The 23,835-nt window shown below is 36.3% G+C and overlaps 2 protein-coding genes across 2 annotated transcripts in view; both read left to right on the forward strand.

Annotated features, from left to right (window-relative positions):
- The window catches only part of CPB2 (carboxypeptidase B2), a 60,785-nt gene extending 49,913 nt beyond the window's left edge, over positions 1–10,872 (forward strand). Inside the window, 3 exon segments of the mRNA XM_015570437.1 lie at positions 4,014–4,235; positions 6,075–6,162; positions 10,495–10,872. Coding sequence (XP_015425923.1) covers positions 4,014–4,235; positions 6,075–6,162; positions 10,495–10,679 — 495 coding nt within the window. The 3' untranslated portion in view covers positions 10,680–10,872.
- Positions 10,873–12,331: 1,459 nt separating this feature from the next.
- ZC3H13 (zinc finger CCCH-type containing 13) overlaps positions 12,332–23,835 on the forward strand; it is a 138,367-nt gene continuing 126,863 nt past the window's right edge. The window contains 4 exon segments of the mRNA XM_006773664.2: positions 12,332–12,696; positions 17,301–17,426; positions 17,745–17,854; positions 20,882–20,993. Of these exon segments, the coding sequence (XP_006773727.2) occupies positions 17,310–17,426; positions 17,745–17,854; positions 20,882–20,993 (339 nt within the window). The 5' untranslated portion in view covers positions 12,332–12,696; positions 17,301–17,309.

A 23,835-nucleotide genomic window follows, 5' to 3' on the forward strand; every position in this document is an offset into this window, starting at 1 on the left:
AGCTGAATAAATAGGGCTGATAGTTACTAAGTGTGGAGCAGTTTACATAGTGTATCTCCTAGATTTCATTATCAAAATATCATGAATGGAGAATCCCAGACTTTAAAAGGTTAAGTCCCTTGCTGGAGGTCATGGAGCTAAAAAGTGGCAGATATGGGATACAAAGCCAGGCTTTGTAATTAATTGAATTTTAGAGAGAGAGAGGAAGGAAGAGGGAGAGAGAGAGAAACATGGATGTGAGAGCATAACACCGATGGGCTGCCTCCTGCATACCCCCTACTGGGGATTGGGGATGGAGCCCACAACCTTTTGGTGCATGGGATGATGCCCAACCAACTGAGCCACACTAGCCAGGGCTTATTGAAATTCTTGGATGTCTGACAATACTCTTCAGTTATATATTCCCTTTTGGAACTTCTTATTTTATCTTTAAGCTCTTTTGGTGCTCTATTTTACTTAATACTTCCATGGTGAAACCAATATTACCTAATTTAAGTAGCAAAGTGGTCAAAATATACTGTTATTGCCAAAAAGAAATATCTCAGACCCTTCTTAGGCATGTTGCTATATTATATTATGTTGCCATATATTATTACATATCACAAGAATTAAAAACAGAAACAGAAGCAGCATGCATATAGACAAGAGAGAGTTCCAAGTAAGCCAGTGAGAAAGAAGAAGTAAATCTTCTGTGTTCCTTGTCCCTACAACTAGAATGTGCCTTTATGATACTAAAGGATCTATTAGAGCACCTCATTTATTAATAGGAAATGACATATCAAGCCTACTTATTCATTTTATGTTTATTTTACCCTTCTTCTGTACTAAAATTGTCTGTATGTTAGAGATGGAAATGAAGTTGAGGATACCTTACTCTGCTAGGGCTGTCATAGCAAAATGTCACAGACTGGGTGGCTTAAACAAGAGAAAGACTGGAAGTCCAAGATCAAGATACCAGAAGGATGAGTTTTTCCCAAGACCTCTCCCTTTTGGCTTGCAAATGGCTACTTTCTCATTATGTTCTCCCATGGCCTTTTATCTGTGTTGTGCATCATTGCTCTCTCTCTCTCTCTCTCTCTCTCTCTCCCTCCCTCCCTCCTTCTCTATTCTTATAAGGACACCAACCATATTAGATCAAGACTTATCTCTATGACTTCATTAAAACTTAATTACTTCCTTAAAGGTCCTATTTGCAAACACAGCACATTGTGGATTAGAATTCAAACATAAAATGGCGAGGGGGGGAGGGGCAGAATTCAGTCCATAATATGGGGAACTTTGTGAAAACCTCTGTTCTCAAACTTCCTAAGACAGATCCACTCATTTTCTCAAATGGTAAGTTAAATTACAAAGTTTTTGCAATGGGTATGCACTTTTTAAAAATCCATTATTTCTCTTTCTATGAGATGGTAGTGTCTCTCAATTATTTTTTATTGTAGTAAAATATATATAACATAAAATTTGTCATTTTAACCATTTAAGTGTACAATTCAGCAATGTTAAGTACATTCACAATCTAGTTGAACCATCACCTATATTCATTTCAAAACTTTCATCATCCTAAACAAAAACTCTGTAATCATTAAGCAATATCTCCTCATTCCCTGCTCTCTCAGCTCCTGGTATTTCTAATGTATTTTATGTCTCTGTGAATTTGCCTCTCCTGATATTTCTTGATTCTTTGCCTACAAAGCAAATAATGTTTGAACTTGAAGGGACCTGGTAGACCAGGTACCTCTTGGCACAGATGAAGCACGAAGACCAAGCAGCTTATTCAGATTGACATGCCTGCTTAATGGAAAAGCAGTCTCAAACTCAAGTTTCCTGACTGCCTGTCTCTTTCCACTAAAATGTTTGACATCTCTAGAATGAGTCACAGAATGAGAATCTGAAGCTTCACTGTCCATTACAGTCGCCACTAGTCACATATGGCCATTGAGCACTTAAAATGTGGCTTGTTTAATTGAGATGTGCAGTGAATGTAAAATGCACACCAGATTTTGAAGTCTTAGTGTGAAAAAAGTAACAAAATATCTCATGAATAATATTTATATTGGTTATGTTAGAAATGATAATGCTTTGTAATATTGTGTTAAATAAGCTGTATTATTAAAATTAGTTTCACCTGTTTATTTTTTAAAAGTGATTACTTGAAAACTTAAATATATGACTTACATTATATTTCTATTAAACAGCTCTGGTCTGAGGATTTATATAAGGACAAGCCTCTCCAACTCTTTCATGTCCTCTCCTACGTCTACCCCCGATATACATGGTGGGGTAGGGAGCAGACGCAGGGTGGAGAGGGTCAATGGGGTAAAAGGAACATCTGTAACATTTTCAACAATAAAGATAACTTTTTAAAAATAGATTATATGAATACATGAAACAGTTTATTATTATTTATCAATTATTGTATTATTTTCCATATAAACAACTGTAAATTAACTTTTTACCAACCCTGCACAATCTCTATTCTTTAGAAATATATATCAGGAAAAAAAGACCAGGAGTATTCAAAGTTAGCCAAACTCTCAAAACTGGTTTGTCCATTCACATTATTGGTTAAAAATTAAAACAAATAAAATACTTGGAAAGGCGTTGGGTGTTTAGCACAACATTTCTTTGTGGGAAAAGGAACATTAAGGTTGTTTCTGTTACAAATAACAGGAAGAAAGCAGAACAAGCTTAAATAAGAAAGACAAGCTCTGTAAGGTTAATGGAGTGGCCCAAGGAACCCAAGGACAAGGATGCAGCTGGGACTCAGAAACAGACTAGAACTGGGCCTGGAGCAGTGTAGGGGGCTCAATGCGTCCTTTCTCTCCCCATCTCATCTCTGTGATGCAGACTGGCTGTTTTGGGTCCCAGTACAAGTGATGATAATGATAATGATAATGACTACAACAAGAAACAGTAAATACTTAGTATTTGCCAGGTACTGTGTAAAACACGTTATATGCATTAACTCATGGGATCCTCATTAAATACTAATTTAATGTATTTTTTCCCCATTTAACAGATAAGGAAATTGAAATAGGGATAGGTAAAAAAAAATTACCTAAAGCCAAGATTAGAATCAAGTAATTGGGTGATTAACAATATGTAACATAGATCTTATTGTAAAGGATGGTTGCCAACAAGAGTGCCCAAATTGCATCTCCTAAAACAACAGCATTTGCTTCATAGGGTTGCTCTGAGGCTTAAATAAAATATTTTGTGTAGATCTTTGTAGAGTTCCTGATATACAGCATGTGTTCTGTGGGTGTCAGCTGGCGGTGTTATTTTCTTTGTTCAAAAGAGCAACTATACTGAAACTAGTATTTTCATCTTATTTCAATTTATCAGTGGGGGAATTCAGATTTTCAGGACACAAGTTAAGGACCCAATTCAGATCTAATCAGCTGTTTCCAGAGGGGAGTGATTTTTCAGTCGGGGTGGCTCCCTGGGGATCCATCCCTATGAATTAGGGACAGAAAGGAAATTGTTGGGGGGCAGGCTACCATTCAAAGTAATATATGCTACACTCTAAACATTACTCTGGCACCAAATATCACCATCACATTTTATTTACTAAGCCACTTTAGCAACTTAGAAGTAACACTGAAAGCAGACTTGTATATTCTGAGTTCCCAAATGAGTCTTTCCTTTTATGGGCTCTGTTAATTAGCAATTTTTAAACAACATAAAAAATGAACTTACAATGGATTAAAGAAAATGGGGTTTATTGTTCTCACATAAGCAGGAGTTGGGAGACAGGGTGAGCATTTCTGAGACTCAAATAGACTTTCTCAAGGTTGCAAGATGGTTGCCCCCAGGCAGCAACTGTTAGAGGTCTGCTATAGGGCATGTGAATAATCAACTTCTAACGGGACATAAACAATTTAGTGGATATCATAAGTATACTCTTTACAGAGCTCTACCTAATCCATTTCTAAAAATGTTACACCATAGATAGTAGGCGAATACATTGTAAGGGAAATCACAAATTACAATAGAATGTAATATAATTTCAGTCTATCAATTTCACAACAGAGAAGGGTGCATCAAGTTTCTCGTGCTCGGAAATCTACTGTGGCCTTTTCCCTGAGTCAGAACCAGAAGTGAAGGCAGTGGCTAGTTTCTTGAGAAGAAATATCAATCATATTAAAGCTTATATCACAATGCATTCATACTCCCAGAAGATAGTGTTTCCATATACTTACAACAGAAGCAGAAGCAAAGACCATGAGGAACTGGTAACTGCTGCTTAATTATTTTTATCATTAGCATTTCAGAGATAAAATAATATTTAGTTTCAAGAATTAAAAACTCCTCTAGGGTTTTGGCCTAACTCTACGAGGAGCAACCCAGGGGGAAAGTTCATTGCATGACTGTAAAGCACGGGGGTCTTACACTGAGGACATGACCTTCGGTCCAGCTGATGGGCTTTCTAAGAAAAATATCACACTCCTTGAAGGTCAAGAGGGAACCATTCCACCTGGATGTGAGCTACATGTGAAGCCATATGAGCAAGGACCAGGACGAGAGTCTCAGGAATTATGCATCTGCCTTGTGGTCACTAGCTCTCTATAATAGCCACCACAGATCAAGTCTCAGCACAACACTGATCGATTTGGTATCAGCATTAGGAATTGGTTGCATGCTGACATCTCTAACTCCAAAGGGTCCTATTGAAACATCTCCAATTGCAGTGTTGAGGCAAGAGCAGCCCCTCCCCCTTTTTTGGAATGTAGTGGACAATACAGCAAAAGTAAAGGGAATGATAACATGCTATGATGCCAAGGAACAGATACAATTGCAGCCAAATATTGAAAGATGGGATTTCTATATATGGACAGGGAACGGAAGACATTCCAAGCTGAGAAGATGGTGTTTCCCACAAGAAGTATGTTCAGGGGATTGTGAGAGTGCCAAAGTGAAAGGTGATACCATCAGAAAGTAGGTGAGGTCAGCTTGTGAAGATGAGGTCAGCTTATTTGAAAGTCAGAATAAATTTACATTTCATTCTATAGACAATGGGGTTCCATTCACATTTTTATTTTGAATAAAGGAATGGCACAGCATCGTACCCACTGATATTCCTCTGGGTTATTCAAGAGAGTGACAGTGAGCACCATCCAACTTCAGAAAAGATCTGGGTACTCTAGAAACAAATATAATGGCACATGGGACTTATGATCTTGCTCCATAACCAAAAAACAGATACTTTTTTATTGGATGAGTCTTAGGGAGTTACTAGACATTTTACTCAAGACTAAAATAAAGTTTCTGAGAAGGATGAGAAGGGAATCAGGCACACTTAGGTATAATATTGTTTAGAGAACTTGGATTTAAAGTTTGGTGATAATTTTATCTAGGAATAGGATAGCCTCAAGTTGTTTGCCTTTGAAATATAGTTATACTTCATTTTATAAAGTTAATAAATTCCTATAAAAGGCTGATGAGAATTATTTTTTTCTTCAAGTTAAACACAATTTTCAAGGTATTATAAGAGTTTACAGTTAGAGTCACTCAATTGTGATTTCCATAAAGCAAAACAGATTTTTTTGAAGTTAATTTATTCTTCTTGATTTACCTTTGGGTAAATGCAGATTTTTTTCATACATACAGTTTTTTCCAAATTTATTGAGACACAACTGACATATAAAAGTATGTAAGTTTAAGGTGTAAAATGTGATGATTTGACACACATATATGTGAAATGATTACCACAAAAAAGTGAGTTAATACATCTATCATCTCACATAACTACATTTTTTTCTTTTGTTGTGAGGACATGTAAGATCTACTCTTTACGCAACTTTCAAGTATATAGACAATATTGTTAACTATAGTCACTATGCTGTATATTAGATCCCCAAGGCTATTTCATCTTACAATTGGAAGTTTGTATCCTTTGACCAACATCTCCCCATTCCTCCCACCCCCAGCTCCTGACCACTACCATCCTACTCTATATTTATTCATGTATATACTCTGAGTCAATTAATATATGATTGAATTTTTTAGAAACTTCCACCTGTCCTGTTTTAAAGTTTTACATTAACTGAAATTTCATATTCTATTGATTTCAGTATCTACTGGCCAGTGAAGCAGCCCAGGTTTTTGAGAATATTAGTAATGATACCAGATATACATATGGCAGTGGCTCAGAAAGTTTATGTAAGTATTTCTTAAGATCTTAGAAAACTGAGATATTTTTAAAAATCTGTGTTTGGTTTTTCTGTATAGATTTAATTTTTCTAAATGGAATCTTTAAACAAGGTCACATGTAAAACAATTGGTGATAATTTTATCTAGGAATAGGATAGCCTCAAGTTGTTTGCCTTTGAAATATAGTTAACAATTACAAATGGAAGCATAATAGCTATGACAGCACTGAACAAGCTATATTAACAAGTGAATATTTAAAAAGAAAACAAAATTCTATTTAGGAAATATGCTCATTGCTCTAGAGTAGGGATTATAGAAATGGCATCACACTAGTTGAGTGAAGCAGAAAAGGTAATAAAGGGTGAAAAGAATATGTAAGCAGTCCAAGGCCACCCTGTAAGGTTGTGCAGGTTGAACACTATACACATCTAGTGTATAACCATTACATTAGTTGCCTTTTATTGACAGTCTGTGCCCTAGAGTATAGTACACTATAGTTGAATGTCTTTGGTTTCTATCACAGTGACAAGAATATGTATGTGGCAAACTCTTAACAAATATTCTAAATATTTGTTGAGGGATTCCTTTGTAGGTACAGTGGGATAACAGACAATTATTTTACTTTTTTCAAGCTGGAGGGGGAGATTAGAAAAGAGGAACAGAAAATAAACCTGTAACCAAGAATCAGCAAATCATGGCCCGCAGGTCATATCAGCCCACTGCTTGTTTTTGTATAGCCGGAAAGCTAAAAATTATTTTTCAGCTTTTTTAATGATTAAAAAACAAAACAAAAGAAGAACAAGATTTTGAGACCTTTGAAAAGTATATGAAATTCAAATTTCAGTGTCAATCATTCATTTTTCTGTGGTCTATGATAATTTCATGACACTAAAGTTGAGTAGTTATGACATAGACTATGCTGGCCATAATGCCTAAAATATTTACTATCTGGTCCTTTATATAAAAATTTTTCCATTGTGGATATAAGTAATTAAATAGTAAAATATAGTATAATTCCATTGATGAGTAAAGACAATAAAATAGGCTTATGCATTTGAGAATGACTGCAGGAGAGAGAGGCTATTTGGTTAAAGTTCTTTGGAAGGTCTCTCTCTGTAGATGACATTCTGGGAGACCTACCTGATACGTGGCTTCCAAACAAAGATGTGAGGGAAAACCCGGTAGAGGAAATAGCATGTAAATAGGTATGATCTACAGGGTTATAAAAAACACATTCATAACAATAATCACACCAGATGCCCTATTAATAGAAAGTCCAGACAGGAAATTTCCCCTTCCTTCTCAACAACCCAAAATTGTCTCAGAAAAAAACTGAGGCCACGTGGTATCTCTGTCTCTTGTGTCACTGATCCATTTATTGCTGCTTTATCTGACTTGGGTCCCTGCTCTGTCACAGAAAAATCCCACAACTTCCTTTCACAATTCAGAGCTTTCTTGATTCTTATGCTCTTCTCTACTAATGTTCCCCAAAGCATGACCATAGTGCCTCAGGGCTAGAGGAACTTATAGAGCAAACTTCCTGTTATGATGAAATCAGTCCATCTCCACTCATTCATTCATTCATTCACTCATTTATTCGGGACACATCTATGTGTATGTGTATGTAAGCATAGGAGAATGGTTAGAATAAACAGCAAATATTGATAATGGCTGTCAGAAATATTTGCTGAATGAATAACAATTAATCCACTGTTGATGAATATTTTTCAATATTAAAACAATGTTTCAGTAAACGCCTTTGTATTAATTCAAGTGTAAGTATTAGAAAGAAGCAAAAATGATCACTTTGTATATTATACTAGAGGCCCAGTGCATGAAATTCATGCACTGGAGAGAGGGGGTCCCTCAGCCCGGCTTGCGCCCTCTCCAAGTCCGGGAGCCCTCGGAGGATGTTGGGCCTAAACTGGCAGTCGGACATCCTTAGCATTGCTGTGGAGGTGGGGGAGGCTCCTGCCACTGCTGCTGCGTTTGCCAGCCCTGAGCCCAGCTTCTGGCTGAGCGGGGCTCCCCTTATGGGAGCGCACTGACCACCAGGGGGCAGCTCCTGCATTGAGCGTCTGCCCCCTGGTGGTTAGTGTGCATCATAGAGACTGGTCATTCTGCCCTTCAGTTGATTTGCATATTAGCCTTTTATTACATAGGATGGTTTTCTACATGGAAAACAGTAGAAAATTCACAAAAAATATTAGTAACAGCCCTAACACATTTGGCTCAGTGGATAGAGTGTCAGCTTGCAGACTGAAGGGTCCCAGGTTCGATTCCAGTCAAGGGCATGTACCTTGGTTGCGGGCACATCCCCAGTAGAGGCTGTGCAGGAGGCAGCTGATTGATGTTTCTAACTCTCTATCTTTCTTCCTTCCTCTCTGTAAAAAATCAATAAAATATTTAAAAAAATATTAGTAACAATTAAAAAGTTGAGTAAGGTTTCTGACTATGATCTAAATATACACAACTCTACAACTTTCTTATATACCAAAAATAATCAGGTAGAAAATAAAATGAAAAAAAGATCCTACTTCCTTTATATATGTACATATATATACATGCACACATATTACATATAGTTACATACATATATGTGGATTCATTGTTAAATGTATATATGCATGTACACACACAAATCCATATAATCTATATATGTTAAAAACCTAGAAAATTTTACTGGTGTACATAAAAGAAGATGAACAAAAGGAGAAATCTGCCATGTTTTTTGGTGGGAAATTAATGTAAAAAATGTGTCAGTTGTTCTAAATTAATTAGTGCATAAATCCCAATTAACACTTAAATGATTTTGAACTTCATTTGAAAGAATACATTTAGTAGAAGAGCTTGTAGAATTCCGAAAAATAAGACTAGTAAGAGAGAATTCACCCCAACCAAATATTAAAATACATTAAAAACCTCAAATATACAAGGAGATGTAGTATTTCATAAATAAAGCATTTCTAACCAGTTAAGAATGTTAGAGTATTCAATTAATAGGGTTGAGAAACCTGATGTTACCTAGAAAAATAATTGGATTACTAACGTATTTTTCTCCAAAATAAATTCCAGATAGAGAAAATATTTTTATATAAAAATCCAGTCATAAACCAAGTTGAAAGCTAAATAACCAAATAAGAAGAAAAACTTCTCCCCATATTACACACAAGGATAACACCAATGTTGCTTTTATAAACAATCTATAAATTGAACAAAATAGAAATGAGTAGGAATTAATAATATATATATATATACATATATATGTATATATATATATATAAACATAGACAATAAATGTATCAAACAAAACATTCAATTCAATGGCAATAAAAAAAACATAAAGCAAGACAATTTGATATTATTTTTTCACCCATAAAATTGCAATAAATGAAAAATTTCATGGATAATGTGGGAGGGAGAAGTGGGCATATTCATACCTTGCTAGTGCAGGTATAAATTGGCAAACCTTTTGAAACTATTTGACAACATGTAGAATAATTGTAAAAAGTACATACCCTCATGCTAGCAATCTACTTCTAGGAAATAATATTCTAAAGAACAAAGAAGCAGTTATGTATAAACAAGGTTGTTCATTGTAACATTGTTTATATTACTTAGAAATTAGAAAAATCTAAAGGTCTCAAATAGGTATTTAAGCTGTAACCAGTTTGGCTCAGTGGATAGAGCGTCGGCCTGTGGACTGAGGGGTCCCGGGTTCCATTCCGGTCAAAGGGCATGTACTTTGGTTGCGGGCACATTCCCGGTAGGAGGTGTGCAGTAGGCGGCTGATCGATGTTTCTCTCTCATCAATGTTTCTGACTCTCTATCTCTCTCCCTTCCTCTCTGTAAAAAAATCAATAAAATATATTTTTTAAAAAAATAGGTATTTAAATTAATTTACATCCAGCTTTACAGTGCAATGCTATGAGTTAAACATTATTTGAGCTCATCAATACATAAAACTGGTCACGACAGATATCATGTTTAGAAATGTTACAAAACAGAATGTATAGAATGATCTTATGTATGTAGGAAAAATATTAACTTAGAAAATTTTTAAAATTAAGTTAAATTTTTTTTGGTTATAGCCTTCACTACAAAAAAAAAAGTCACTAAGACATTAATGGTGATTATCTCTTCTTGGTAAAGTTATGGATAATTCTAATTTTCTTCCTTAACCTGTTTTCCATCAATCTCCATTGTTTTTACCAACAATGTATATTACTTACTAATCAGAAAAATGCAAAGCAATTTTCATTTTTAGGGAAAAAAACACATTTTGTTAGTTAATTTGAAACATCTGTATTTTGAAAAGTAATTTCTTTTTTCTTCTTATAGATCTAGCTCCTGGAGGTCCAGGTGACTGGATCTATGACTTGGGCATCAAATATTCCTTTACAATTGAACTTTGAGATACAGGCAAATATGGATTCTTGCTGCCAAAGCATTTCATCAAACCTACTTGCAGAGAAGCTCTTGCTGCTCTCTCTAAAATAGCTTGGCATGCCATCAGGAATGCTTAATGCTCTTGATTTTTACACTCTGTTCTCACATTTTAATTTACCAATTCCAAGACCAAATCATTGTACCAGTTTCTTTTTTAAGTTTTATCAATAGTTTTGGTAAAGGGTTTTCTTATTCCTTGGTTTTGTCAGAGAACAAAATAAGTGTAATAAATAAATTCACATTTTCCCCTTTTGTTGAACTTGTAAGAAGCTAGGTACTGAGTTTTTTTAAAAAATATATATTTTATTGATTTTTTACAGAGAGGAAGGGAGAGAGACAGAGTGTCAGAAACATGGATGAGAGAGAAACATCGATCAGCTGCCTCCTGCACATCTCCCACTGGGGATGTGCCCGCAACCAAGGCACATGCCCTTGACCGGAATCGAACCTGGGACCCTTCAGTCTGCAGGCCGATGCTCTATCCACTGAGCCAAACCAGTTTCGGTGAGTTTTTTTCTTTGATTCATGATGTTTGACTAACTGTAACCAGACAACCAATGGACCCTGGCTGCTTGTCACTACTTGAGCTAATTGAGAAGAGACAGGGTTGAATCATATGAGTGTTTATTCCAATAAAGCCGCCAGCATGGGAGAGGGAGAGCAGCAGGTCATCCACAAAAATCTGCTCTGCCCCTCCCCACAAGCCAGCTGCTTACATTGGGTAGAGGGACAAAGATAATGTAGGAAAGTAGGCAAGGCATAATGGTTACAGGCCATGTGGGTTTGGGGGTCGTCCAGGGACTAGGACTAAATTGTTTAATTTTTCCATAATAGGTAGTTCTGGAAGAAGGAAAATGAACTGCATTCTGATGTAGGCTCTCATATCCCAGGAACTACATCTTTCAGCCAGGTTAAAACGTGCTTTCTCTCATCAGAATAGAAAAATCATGGTTAACAGAGCATGATTAATATTTTTTTATAATTATAGCTAGTCCCCAATAGTCTATTTCCGCCCCTAACATAACCACCTCAAATAATTTTAATAACTAGTTTAATGCAAATGATTAGACCCTAAACATGAAAAAAAAAGGTTGCCAGAAATACCTTAAATATTTTTGCTTTAATTTCAACAAATTCTGCTTGTGCCTTTAAAAACACAGCCGTGCTTCCGTTCGCTCCACAGGAATAGACAGACCATGTCCCAGAAAGTGGAGTGTCAATAACAGAATAAACGCTTCCTGTTGCTCCAGCTCAGCGTTCATTAAACTTTGTAGAGCCAATGAATGTACTTACTTTCTACAACAAATGTGGCCTTTACCACATTTACAACAGCTTATTGCAAGAACTAAGAAGTAATGTAATAAAAGAACAAAACTCTCCCTCTTACAATATTTTTATTGATTTCAGAGAGGAATGGGGGTTGGGGGTGGGAATTAATGATTCAGAATCATTGATCGGCTGCCTCCTGCACACCCGCACTGGGGATCCAGCCCTCAACCCAGGCACGTGCCCTGACCGTGAATGGACCCTGACTTCCTGGTTCACAGTTTGACGCTCAATCACCGAGCCAGGCCGGCTGGGCTTAAAATCACTTTTAATTGGGAATTTGAGATCTTCTCCAGGAATCTCTCACCAAGACCAGCCAATTCCCACTGCCGCCTCCGGGGGCGGTGGAGGGCGTGTCCACGAAGGGGCGGTGCCTGCGTGCTGACGTCTAATTTGGCAGCCGGAAGCTGCCTCGGCCTGTAGAAACAGGGCAAACCCTCGACTTCCGGCGGCATTTTGAGGCGATCCTTCTGGTGCCTGGAAGTGGTTTCGTTGGCTTTTCTTACTTCCCAGCGTCTCTTTGTTGTTTTTCTCTCTACGTCCCCCTCTCGCTTGATACTGGCGAAGCGGCTGGCGAGTTCCGCTTCTCAGCCGCCCCCGGGCCCCCTCGCCAGCCGAGGGCCGGTTCCCGGGAGCCGCGCGCGCATCTCCTTCTTGTTGTCCTCCCGGGGCCACGCGCGGGGACAGAGAGTCGCATCCCCTGCTCCTCAGAGCGGTGGCGGCGGCGACGCCTCCCGACTGTGCCTGCGAAGGGAGCTCGGGGAGGAGGTAAGCTTGAATTGTGTGCTTTGGTGCGGGTATCGGGGGAAGGCGTCGGGCGGACCCGGGCTGGGAAGGCCCGGAGCCGCGATTTTGAGCCCCTTGAGCATCCTTCTCTCCGTTCTGCAAAGGCTCCTGTGCTCAGGTCTCCTTTCCCGCCCTCGTTCTGATCCTGGTGAGTTTGTCTGAGGAGCAGGTGGATTCAGACGTAAGGGCCGTATTTGAGGTGGGCTTGGGAGCCCTTGCGTGGTATTCGCTTTTGGATGCAGTGGAAGGCTGTAGGAATATAGTTTTAGATTTAGAAGCCCCCCCCCCCTTTTTTTACGCATTCCACACTTACTGGGAGAAAGTGTCTTCCTTTGGTTGTATTTGGTCTTACTTCCCGGCACTGGGAACTTAATGACGTAGCCCTCGGAGTTGAGGAGTGCTACTTGATCATCACATTCCCTAGGTGGGCAGTTTTGGCAACTACATGGCAGAAACCCGGAAGAATGAAAGGAGAGGGCCTGGTGTTTGGCGTTATCTGATGTATGGCAAAATACTTCATGTGGCTGCAGGATTATTTGGAGTTGATAGTACTTAAATGATATTGGTAGGATCTTGTCTGTGGAGTGGAGTGTCAAGCTATTCAGTTATTTTGCGAGGTTTTCAGATAATTTGAACTACTTTGAAAATTATGGGCATATGCAGTCTCTTCAGGTTTTTGGTTTTGTGAAAAAAAATAATTTACAAAATTTAGAAAAGATCTTCACACCTCAAGTTTTCAAAGTTCATGATACTGTTGCAGTAAATCTAAATATGTTTATGCAGTACAATCCAGGCATAATTAGCAGTCTCGTTCTGTAATTTTTGAAATTACTGTCTTTAGTACCTAAGCGAAAGTATTTTGGAGGATTTTGTGGACAAAATCTATAGATTTTCAATTAATTTCCAATTTCTTAATGAAGTATTTAGATTGTAACATGACAATTTCAACAAGATACTGAATGTTGATGCAGGTACTTAGTAAATTGTGTCTGTAAAAATAGTTGCAAGGGAAACTAAGATTGGATCTGGTAGGATCCAGTTTTATCGAATACATGACTTTTACTGGCTTCCTAATTATTGGTGATTTGAAATGAACATTGATTGCATATTTTAAGATATGCAAAGCCATCAATTTCCATATCTGTAAACCTGCGGGCGGGCGGATGTTATTTTAACTCAGGAACAAATGATCAGTGTTACTTTGTATTATAATATGCATTGCATTTACATATAGAAAGCAAAGTTGTTTAACTTACAGGTACTTGAAGAAATGGTTTTCAGTGCTCATTACTTTCCCCATCTCCCCCAAACCTCTCTCCTTGTCATATAGAGTTAGAACTGTTTCAGCAGATACTTAGTAGCAGTTGAAACGCTAACTTGTGTTGATATATAAAGTGCCTTTTATTCTTTTCTTTGTGTTTTTGTTTGTTTCTTTTGTATTTTGCAGTTCTGTTTACTTCTCTTTAGTTACCAGAAAGGGATTTTTCTGTGCATAGTCTTTTTAACAAATTATTTTTTTCTGCACAGTGCAGCAGTTTTATTGACTTGTTAATACCTGTGTAGTCAGGTTAGTTTGGTCACTTCTTTTTGTTGTTGTTGTTTTGTTTTTGTTTTTGTTTTTGTTCTGTATGGGAATTTGGAGGCTGGCCAGTGGTAAATTATGTCCAATGAGACAACACTAGACCAGTACTATGATCCAAACTTACTCTTTGGCTGCATGATGTTTGTGTGGATAGCAAGATCTAGTTTGGTCACTTCTGTTCACAATTCAGTTTGGAATTGTTTTAGTCTATTTACATATAAGTGATGTGCAAGATTGTTTTAGAAAGTTCTTTTTAAAAAATTGTACCAGACTATGCATCAAATAAATCTCAATTTTTTCTTTCAAAAATATGAAATATAAATGTGAAGAGGCCTGCTTTTTAACATAACCCTTTTTATTTTAGAACTGCAGTAGATAGGGATTTATTCTACTACCAATTAGTACATTTATGTAGTTTTAATTGTTTAATTATTTGACGATTTACTAATATTATGCTGCTGCTTATCAGATTATGCTTTCATTTTTGCTACTGGAAGATGAGACCTCAAAAAGATGTAGTTAAGGATTGAAGAGAGCATACTAGAACTGATACATGTTTTATTGACAAGATTTCAGTCATTAGACCTCAGAAATAATTGTTTACAAAGAGGCCGCTGTATGTTTTTTCTTTCTCAGTCAAATTTTATAGTACGAATTACAAACATGATGTTTGTAAGTTTTTGAGGGGCGGACAGTTCCTATTTATTGAGACTGCTTTATTGTGTCTTAATGATTCAAACTTTATCCCCTATTTTTCTTTTTCAATTGAAAAAATATAATGACATCTGATCTTTTATTAACTCTGAAAACGAAGAGGAGAAATAGGAAAATACTGTAACGATAGACTCACAAGTGTCACTCTGGTTTTAATAATGCTGCTGTTTGGGAAAGATACAATGTGAAGTGTGGTGGCAACTTAAAACCAAAGAAAAACTTGAAAACAAAACTAGAAAGAAAACCTTCAAAGACTCTGAGCTAGGGAAGACTTTAATATTTGCATTTTTAAAAAGTTTATTGTTTCTAATTTTGCTTATACTCTGAAACATTTACTTCTTATTGAAGCCTTTGTAGATTTTAATTGAAAAAGCCACTCTTCCCCAGTCAGATTTGCATTTTATTCTATTGTATTTATCTTCCTTTGTAGGCCCAAATTTTTAGATTGAAAATCCTAATTAAGTCACACTAGTTGGTAACAGTTTTAAACTCATTAATTACTATATATGAGTAAATGCTTTTCTGGTGTACTTTAGATTATGTGTACATATTTAGAAAATTGGATATCAAATGTTATTTTTTGTATTTGCAAGCATAAAGCATTTATCTATGCAAAATCATGAATGTTTCAGTAATATTTAGTAATATTCAGTAATATTTAGATAACTTGTTGACTACCGATAAAAGTTCTTAGATGATCAGAAGAATTCCTCTTTCTTTCATTTAGAAAACTCTGGTTCCTACTTTTTCCCCTTTGCTTCAGATTTACTTTTTATTATTTTTTAGTCTAGGATCTCCCTGTAACCTAGACCTGGTACTCAAACTCATTGGGGCAAGGCCTGACACTGTTGGACTCTGAGAAAAGAGAACACACCTTTAATTCATTGCTAGTCTTCTTTAAGCTGGTGGACTCAACAGTAGCTCGAAGTAAAATTCCTGGGATAAGCACTATGTAGGTGAATCTTGAGATGTTCTTACGTCACCGTAAAAGCAACTTTGTCTCTGTGTGAAGGAACTTTTTTAGTGGCAAGAATACAAGGAGAGGGGCAATATGGAATTATTAGTCATCACTTGATAGTCTTTAACATAGCAGTCCAAACCCTTTGAAATCTTTAAAGCTTATGTTAGGGATCTGGAATTGAAGAGAAGCTGGGAGAGTATACTTTCCAGCAGGTCAGGGAAGGAGAACAGTGCTGATCCAAGCCACAGGCTTGGAGAAACAAGAGTTAATACCGGGAGCCCTCAGAAAAACAAGAAGCTGGCAGATGACCATTGTTACAAGTATAATAATAAATAGCTTGTTGTCCCAACTGTGGCACCATTGGAGGAGAGTGTATTGGGGATGAGGGCATGTTGGGAATAGGCGTTTTGAGGACAGAACTAACCATTCAGTTGATAGTGGAGAGAAAAAATTGCAAGGTTAGGGTTAGTTTTCTTTGAAGCAATATGGTGGGATGGGTGCCTCTTTTCCACATTCCACATATTAATAATAGCTAATATGGAAATTTTAAAACTCACGTGATTTTAAGTTTATTAACATGTTTTTAAAATTAGTGAGTGAGCATTACAATGTAATCTATATGTTAATATTTATAGTAACAAAATGAAACTTTAAAATGTGTTTTTGTTCTAACTTTTCCTATATACTTTATTACATATGTACTTTTCAAATTCTGCTCATTTTTATATTATAAAATAGTGGTTTTCTTGGTTAATCAAAGCTCTACATTTTCTACATATTTCTCATCTCCACTCATACTGGCTTTAGTTCTTTATGGTCAGTAAAACAAATGGACATACGAAATTTTACCAACTTTTCCTCTGTAAATTCACATTTGGCCTGAGAATAAGCCCAAGAAAAGTTAAATCAAAGATTGTCTTATAATACTGAGTACATGATGTAGAGTTCACTGTATAGTTTTTTTACTTGGAAAATAGGGAGGAGGGGAGAGGGAGAGAGATAGAAACATCAGTGATGAGAGAGAATCATTGGTCGGCTGCCTCCTGCACGCCCCCCACTGGGGATCAAGCCTGAAACCTGGGCATGTGCCCTGACCTGTGTCTTAGAAGATAACTTCTATTTACCTATATTTACTTGTGACCTCCTATTCCTTTCTTTTTGTTCTGAGAAAAATCCCTTATGATTTTACAGTGTTATCTACTTGCAAGTTATGTGGTATGTGCTCAGTTATTTTAAATTAAAGAATTCTACTGTTGAGCCCCTCTCTCTCTTCCTCTCCCTCTCCCTCTCCCTCTCCCTCTCCCCCTCTTTCTCATTTTTTTGTTAAAGTAGTACAAAATGTCAAAAATTAGAAGGAAAGTCACAGTGGAAAATACGAAGACCATATCTGAAAGCACATCCCGAAGACCCAGTGTCTTTGAGAGACTTGGACCCAGCACTGGCAGTACAGCAGAGGTGAGTTGTCACTTGTAGTCTCAGGGGTTCTCTTGCAATCCTTTTTTTAAAATACCGATTTTGTATAATAAAGGTGAACTGGTTGTAGGTATGTTGGTTCAGTACATTTTTAAAAAATGTGTTTCATTAAGAGACTTGAAAAGAGTGATAGGGTTTGTGGGTTTGTTTGTGGGGGTTTTTTCTCTGATGTTTTATTATTTGGGGAGTAATGTATATCTCAGGTTAGCTGCAATTTTGATAGCATTTATTTTAATTTTCCACTAGCATCTTTTGTCCAGAAATAAATATGAAATTTACATAGTAATATCTGTCTCTTAGACACAGTGCCGTAACTGGCTGAAGACTGGCAACTGCCTCTATGGAAACACATGTAGATTCGTACATGGCCTTTCACCCCGTGGTAAAGGTTATAGCAGCAATTACAGAAGGTAAATTGAGAATTTTGAATTGTTCATATACAATTAGAAAATGGCTTTTATAGTTTATCTAGTATAAAAATCTGAAATAAAACCATATATTTGATCAGATTTTCTATCTCGGTAGTAGTCTTGTTGATGTAATTAAGCAAAGACAGATAAGATCTTTTTAGTTTTAAATTCAAGGCTAATAAAATATTTGCTTTAAAGTTAACTTCTTTGTTCAATATTTACTTGTTTTGACAAGAGATCTTTTTTATAATATATGTGTGGCTTACTTAACCCTCCCAATTATGTATTAAACTGCTGCTAAGACAGAATTTTATTGAAATTTAAATAGTATATAATTTTAGCTTTTAAGATGTTCTAAATTTGAATCTTGATGACAAAAGATAATCTAATGCGAACTCTGAAGGTTAAAATGCATTTGCCAAATCCTTATCGCAGTGTATTAATGTAAATGAAAATATGTATTTATATAATGATAAATGGAGCTATTTTGAATATCATATGCCTTTAATAATGGCAGTACTAAATTAATCTTTCCTAATAAAGACCTTTTAATTTTCTTTTGGTTTCCTTATGATGATTTTATTATGGTTGGTGTTTAAAGATATAGCTTATGTAAAGATTGTCACAAAAAGTTTAAACTTGATTGGTAAAGAAATAATTTATCTAGTTTTAAAATTGGGTGTACTGATTACTTTGGCTATAGGAATAGTATAAAAATTGAACATTAGGATTTGGAGATTTTTTTGTGTATATATAGGTTTTCAAGTTTAATTGCATTTAATATATTTTATTGATTTCAGAGAGGAAGGGAGAGGGAGAGAGAAACATCAGTGATGAGAGAAAATCATTGATTGGCTGCCTCCTGGGGATCGAGCCCACAGTCTGGGCATGTGCCCTTGACCGGTATTTAACCCTGGACCCTTCAGTCCACAGGCTGATGCTCTGTCCACTGAGCCAAACTGGCTAGGGCTCCAGTTTACTTGAATTTAAAATTCAAACTTTCTGTTCACTTAAATGTTTTATATTTTCGTTTACTTGTGATGCTGAATATTGTCTTATTTGTGTTTAGATTGTCATTTGTCTTTTCTGTTAATGAGAGGAGATTAGTCTTCATAAGTTTAATTACCTGTGTAAACACCTGGTAAACTATTTCAGTAATATTGTTTTGTTTATATTATTACTACACTTTTAATAATGCTTTAATTCATCTTTGAAATTTATTACTAACTGAAAAATTTTATACAGGAGACAGTTTTGAGGAAAATGGCAAAAAAATTTGTCTAAAGTGGAAAAAAATAGTATCATACTAGACTTAGCATAAAGGAATTTTTGTTATAATTTTGCTCTTTTGTGTATTTTTTCTTTTATCTGATAACTTGTATTTGTGTAATTTACTTTATTTGTAGGAGAGAAATATAGTCATAATGTGATTCAAAGAAGGAAAGAAAAGCAATGTATTTCAGATAATGCTTATTTACTCAAAAGACGTTTAAGTCATTTATTGAGCATTCATGGTATATAGATTACTCTGTTAGGTGCTGTTTAGGATAGAAACAGATTTACAATAAATTTTTGTTATATGCAGAAAACTAAGACAAAAATTTACATGTACATCATAATTATAATTGAAAGGATTTATGTACTGGTTTATAATAAGAATTCCATTTTTTAAATATATATATATATATATTATTGATATTTCAGAGAGGAATAGAGAGATAGAAACATCAATGATGACAAGCATGACCCCTACTGGGGAACGAGCCCACGACCTAGGCATGTGCCCTTGACCAGAATGGAACCTGGGACCCTTCAGTCGGCAGGCTGACACTTTCCACTGAGCCAAACTGGTTAGGGCTAAGGAGTTCCATTTTAAGTTCAGCTTTAACTGTTAAAATATTTAATATAGATCTATAAAATAAACATGTAAATGTTAATTAGATCCTTTAAAGTGAGTTAACAAATTATTTCTTCACTGTGATTTGTATTAATGATTGATACATTAAAGGAATTGATATGATCGATCAACTGTTACTTGAAATAGATGTGAATATTTATGTGATTTGTATTTATCGTTTGAAGGTATTATATATAATATTTTTTAATGGCTAAAGAGGGGCATATTCTTTAACCTATATTGCCTTCTTTTTTAAATGTTCTGGGAATATTCTTTAAAGGCAGTATGTTTTCTATCTGTTTTGTTTTTCTTACTTAGTAATGGTGTGAAATAACTGAACAGCCATTTATCAAATTTCCAATTTAAATTATAAAGCCTTGCCAGTGTTGAATATAAATGTGGGTATTTTTTTTTAATCCAGAGCAGAATATAAAATCACTGTCTAAAATATTGCTATGAATCATTTTTATTATGAAATAATTTTAAATTTAAGAAAAGTTATAAGAATTACACAAAACTTCTCTATTTAACTTTGATTCTTAAGAGGCATAAAGTATTTTCTCAGTTGTTGATGTTGCATCCAACTAAATACATGTGTAGATGATTATACTGGTGCTTTTAGATTAATTTTGCAGTGCCATGGCTTAAAACTTTATCTTCCTACTTTTTTGTTTTCAAATATAACTAATACAGGGTGGGGCAAAAGTAGGTTTATGGTTGTGAGTACTCAAAACACAGAGTTTACTCTTATTATTTATTAGTTATTGTATTTTCCATATGAACAACTGTAAACTTACTTTTGTTACACCTTGTATATTTATGTGACTAAATTGCTAATTACTAATTGTTTTTTTCTCAGCTCAGACATAGTTTCTTATTCATGTTACCAGTACCTGCTCCCCCATGGAATTTTAAAGTATACATTGGATTGGTATTGGGAGAAAATTTGCTAAATGATGCTCATATTATTTATGTTAATATTAAAACTGAAACAAATTAATTATTTTTTCTGAAATTTAGGAGCCATGGGCAGTTAGAAAAATTATATTGAGATTTTTGAGTTTATTTCTGCAAATATATTCTTATAAAATGATGTATAAATATAGATTTTTGCTGTTTTGTTTTTAAAGGTCACCAGAAAGACCTACAGGGGATCTTAGAGAAAGAATGAAGAACAAGCGCCAAGATATGGACACTGAATCTCAGAAACGAAATACAGAGGAGACATCCTCACCTGTTAGGGTAGGAATAAATTTCCCAAAGTAAAGTTAAATTTCAGTAGGGACCTATTATTTTTGTTCCATTTTAAATATTATCTTGTGTGGTAAATATATGGTAAATGTGTATTATTGCATTACAGTGTTCTGTATAGATAATGTAATTTAGAGAATAAAAGTCCTGCGGCAAAACTCATAATTCTGATTGCTTCACTTCTTGGTGGTAGTTCAGGTGAAGAAAATTCATTGGTAGAGCTCAAGCTGAACTTCTTAAGGTTTCTTTACCTTGGTAGGGGTCATGAATATCTAAACATATTCTTAAAGTTTTCAGAGTTCAAGCCAACCATCATATTCTGCCTGCTTCCAAGAATGAAAAGGCTTAAAATAGAACACTTAAAACAATGAAAGTAAGGCATGGTGGTAACGGAAACTGAACTAGAAAATTTAGGTAAAGTAAAGCTCATGTGACCACAAAATTTAGTGATGAATTCCTGGCAGTTAAGCTAAAGAGAAACACAATTTATGATGTAGGAATTGGATAGAAGGACACAGGTGTTTGCTGGGAATGGAAGTCTTTTCCAGAGCTTCCCCTGCTCCCGCCCAAGAAATGTAACATTTATTGAGATATAATTCAAACTGGAGGCCCGGTGCATGAAATTCGTGCACCGGGGGGAGGGGGGGGAGGGGAGGGGAAGGAAGGCCCTCAGCCCGGCCTGCAATGATACCAGCGTCCCTCCAAGCAGCTGGGGTCCCTCCCCTCCCTCCACGTGGCTGGGACGTGGACGCTGGGCTCACGTTGCCTGGGTGACACCGCCAGGGTGCCGCCATCTTTGTCACAGAGTCACGGTCAATTTACATATTACTCTTTTATTAGATAGGCTACTGTACCATTCACCCATTTAAAGTATACACTTTGGTGATTTTTCGTATATTCACAGTCATCCAACCATCACCACCATCAATTTTAGAATATTTTCATCACTTCCAAAAGAAACCCCATGTCCTTTAACAGTCATCCTCTTATCACTCCAACTTACCTGAAACCCTAGGCAACCAATATTGGCTTCTTGGCCATTTGTATATCTTGTTTGGAGAAATATCTATTTAGATCTTTCACCCATTTTTTTCCTATCACTGCAGATTTGCCTGTTTCAGATATTTCATACAATAATGCAGCCATACAGTATTTTTTTTGTGATTAGCTTCTTTCACTTAGCATAGTGTTTTCAAGGTTCATGAAAGATTATAGGGTGTATTTGTATTTTATTCCGTGTTTTTGCCAAATAATATTCCATTGTATTAACATATCACATTTTGTTTATTCATTCATCAGTTGATGATCATTTGGGTTGTTTCCACTTTCTGACTATTATGAATAATGCTGTTATGAATTATGAACATTCATATACAAGTTTTTGAGTAGACATATTTTTCATTTCTCTTGGGTTTACTAGTATTTATAGAAGTAGAATTGCTCTATCATGGCTTAAACCTTTTTTAACCTCTGTGTTTAACCTTTGGAGGAACTGCTTGATTGTTTTCCAAAGCAGCTGTACCATTTTACATTCTTGCCAACAGTGTACAAGTTTTCCAATTCTGTACATCTTTGCCAATAGTTGTTGTTATCTAACTTTTTGATTATAGCCATCTTAAATGGGTGTGAAGTGGTAATCTCATTGTAGTTTTGATTTGCATTTTCCTGATGGCTAAATCATGTTGATCATCTTTTCATGGGCTTCTTGGCCATTTGTATATCTTGTTTGGAGAAATATCTATTTAGATCTTTCACCCATTTTTTTTTTTATTGTCTATTGTTGATTTAAACAGTTCTTTATTTTGGATATAAGTTTCTTATATATATGATTTGCAAAAACTTCTTTCATACTATGGGTTGTCTTCATGTTTTTGATGGTATCCTTTAAAGCACAAATGTTTTTAATTTAGTGAAATCCAATTTATTTAAATGTTTGTTGTCTAGGTGTCATTTAAGAAACCATGTCTAATTCAAGGTCACAAAGATTAATGCCTATGTTTTCTTCAAAGAATATTAGAGTTTTAGCTCTTACATTTAAATTTTTAATCTATTTTTAGTTACTTAATATTTATAGTACTAGAGGCCCAGTGCAAAAATTCATGCACGGGTAGGGTCCCTAGCAGCTGCCAGCTGCCGGCGGGGGCCTCCGTTCCCCAGCTGCCAGCCGGGGCCTTCATTCTGCGCTGCCCCCTGGCGCACGTCATAGCAAGCGATTGAACCCCCGAGGGGACACTTTGCATATTGCGCTTTTCTATTATTATTTACTAGAGGCCTGATGCATGAAAATTCATGGACTCAGGGAGGTCCCTCAGCCCGGCCTGCGCCCTCTTGCAGTCCGGGACTGCGTGAGGGATGTCCACCTGCTGGCTTAGGCCCGCTCCCTGGGAGATCAGGCCTAAGCTGGCAGTCAGACATCCCTTTGGCAGCTCGGGAGCCCTTGGGGGATGTCCGATTGATGGTGCAGGGCGCGGGCCTAAGCCGCAGTCGGACATTCTTAGCACTGTGGAGGAGGCGGGAGAGGCTTCCACCGCCACCACTGCGTTCGCAACCATCCATCCGCCCGGCTTGTGGCTAAGCGGAGCTCCCCCTATAGGAGCGCACTGACCACCAGGGAGCAGCTCCTGCATTGAGCGTCTGCCCCCTGGTGGTCAGTGCGCATCATAGCAACCAGTCGATCCTCATAGTCGGTCATCAGTTGCTTAGGCTTTTATACATATAGATGCCAAAATGAAATTCAAAAGATGTAACAGTCTATATAGCCCTGTCCCAATAGCATGGATGAAGGCCCCCAATGTGTCAGGAATTATACCTTTAGTTGCTGGGTGTAAAAAGG

This window comes from Myotis davidii, unplaced genomic scaffold (genome assembly GCF_000327345.1).
Source record: "Myotis davidii unplaced genomic scaffold, ASM32734v1 scaffold1947, whole genome shotgun sequence".
In the NCBI taxonomy this organism is placed as follows: Eukaryota; Metazoa; Chordata; class Mammalia; order Chiroptera; family Vespertilionidae; genus Myotis; species Myotis davidii.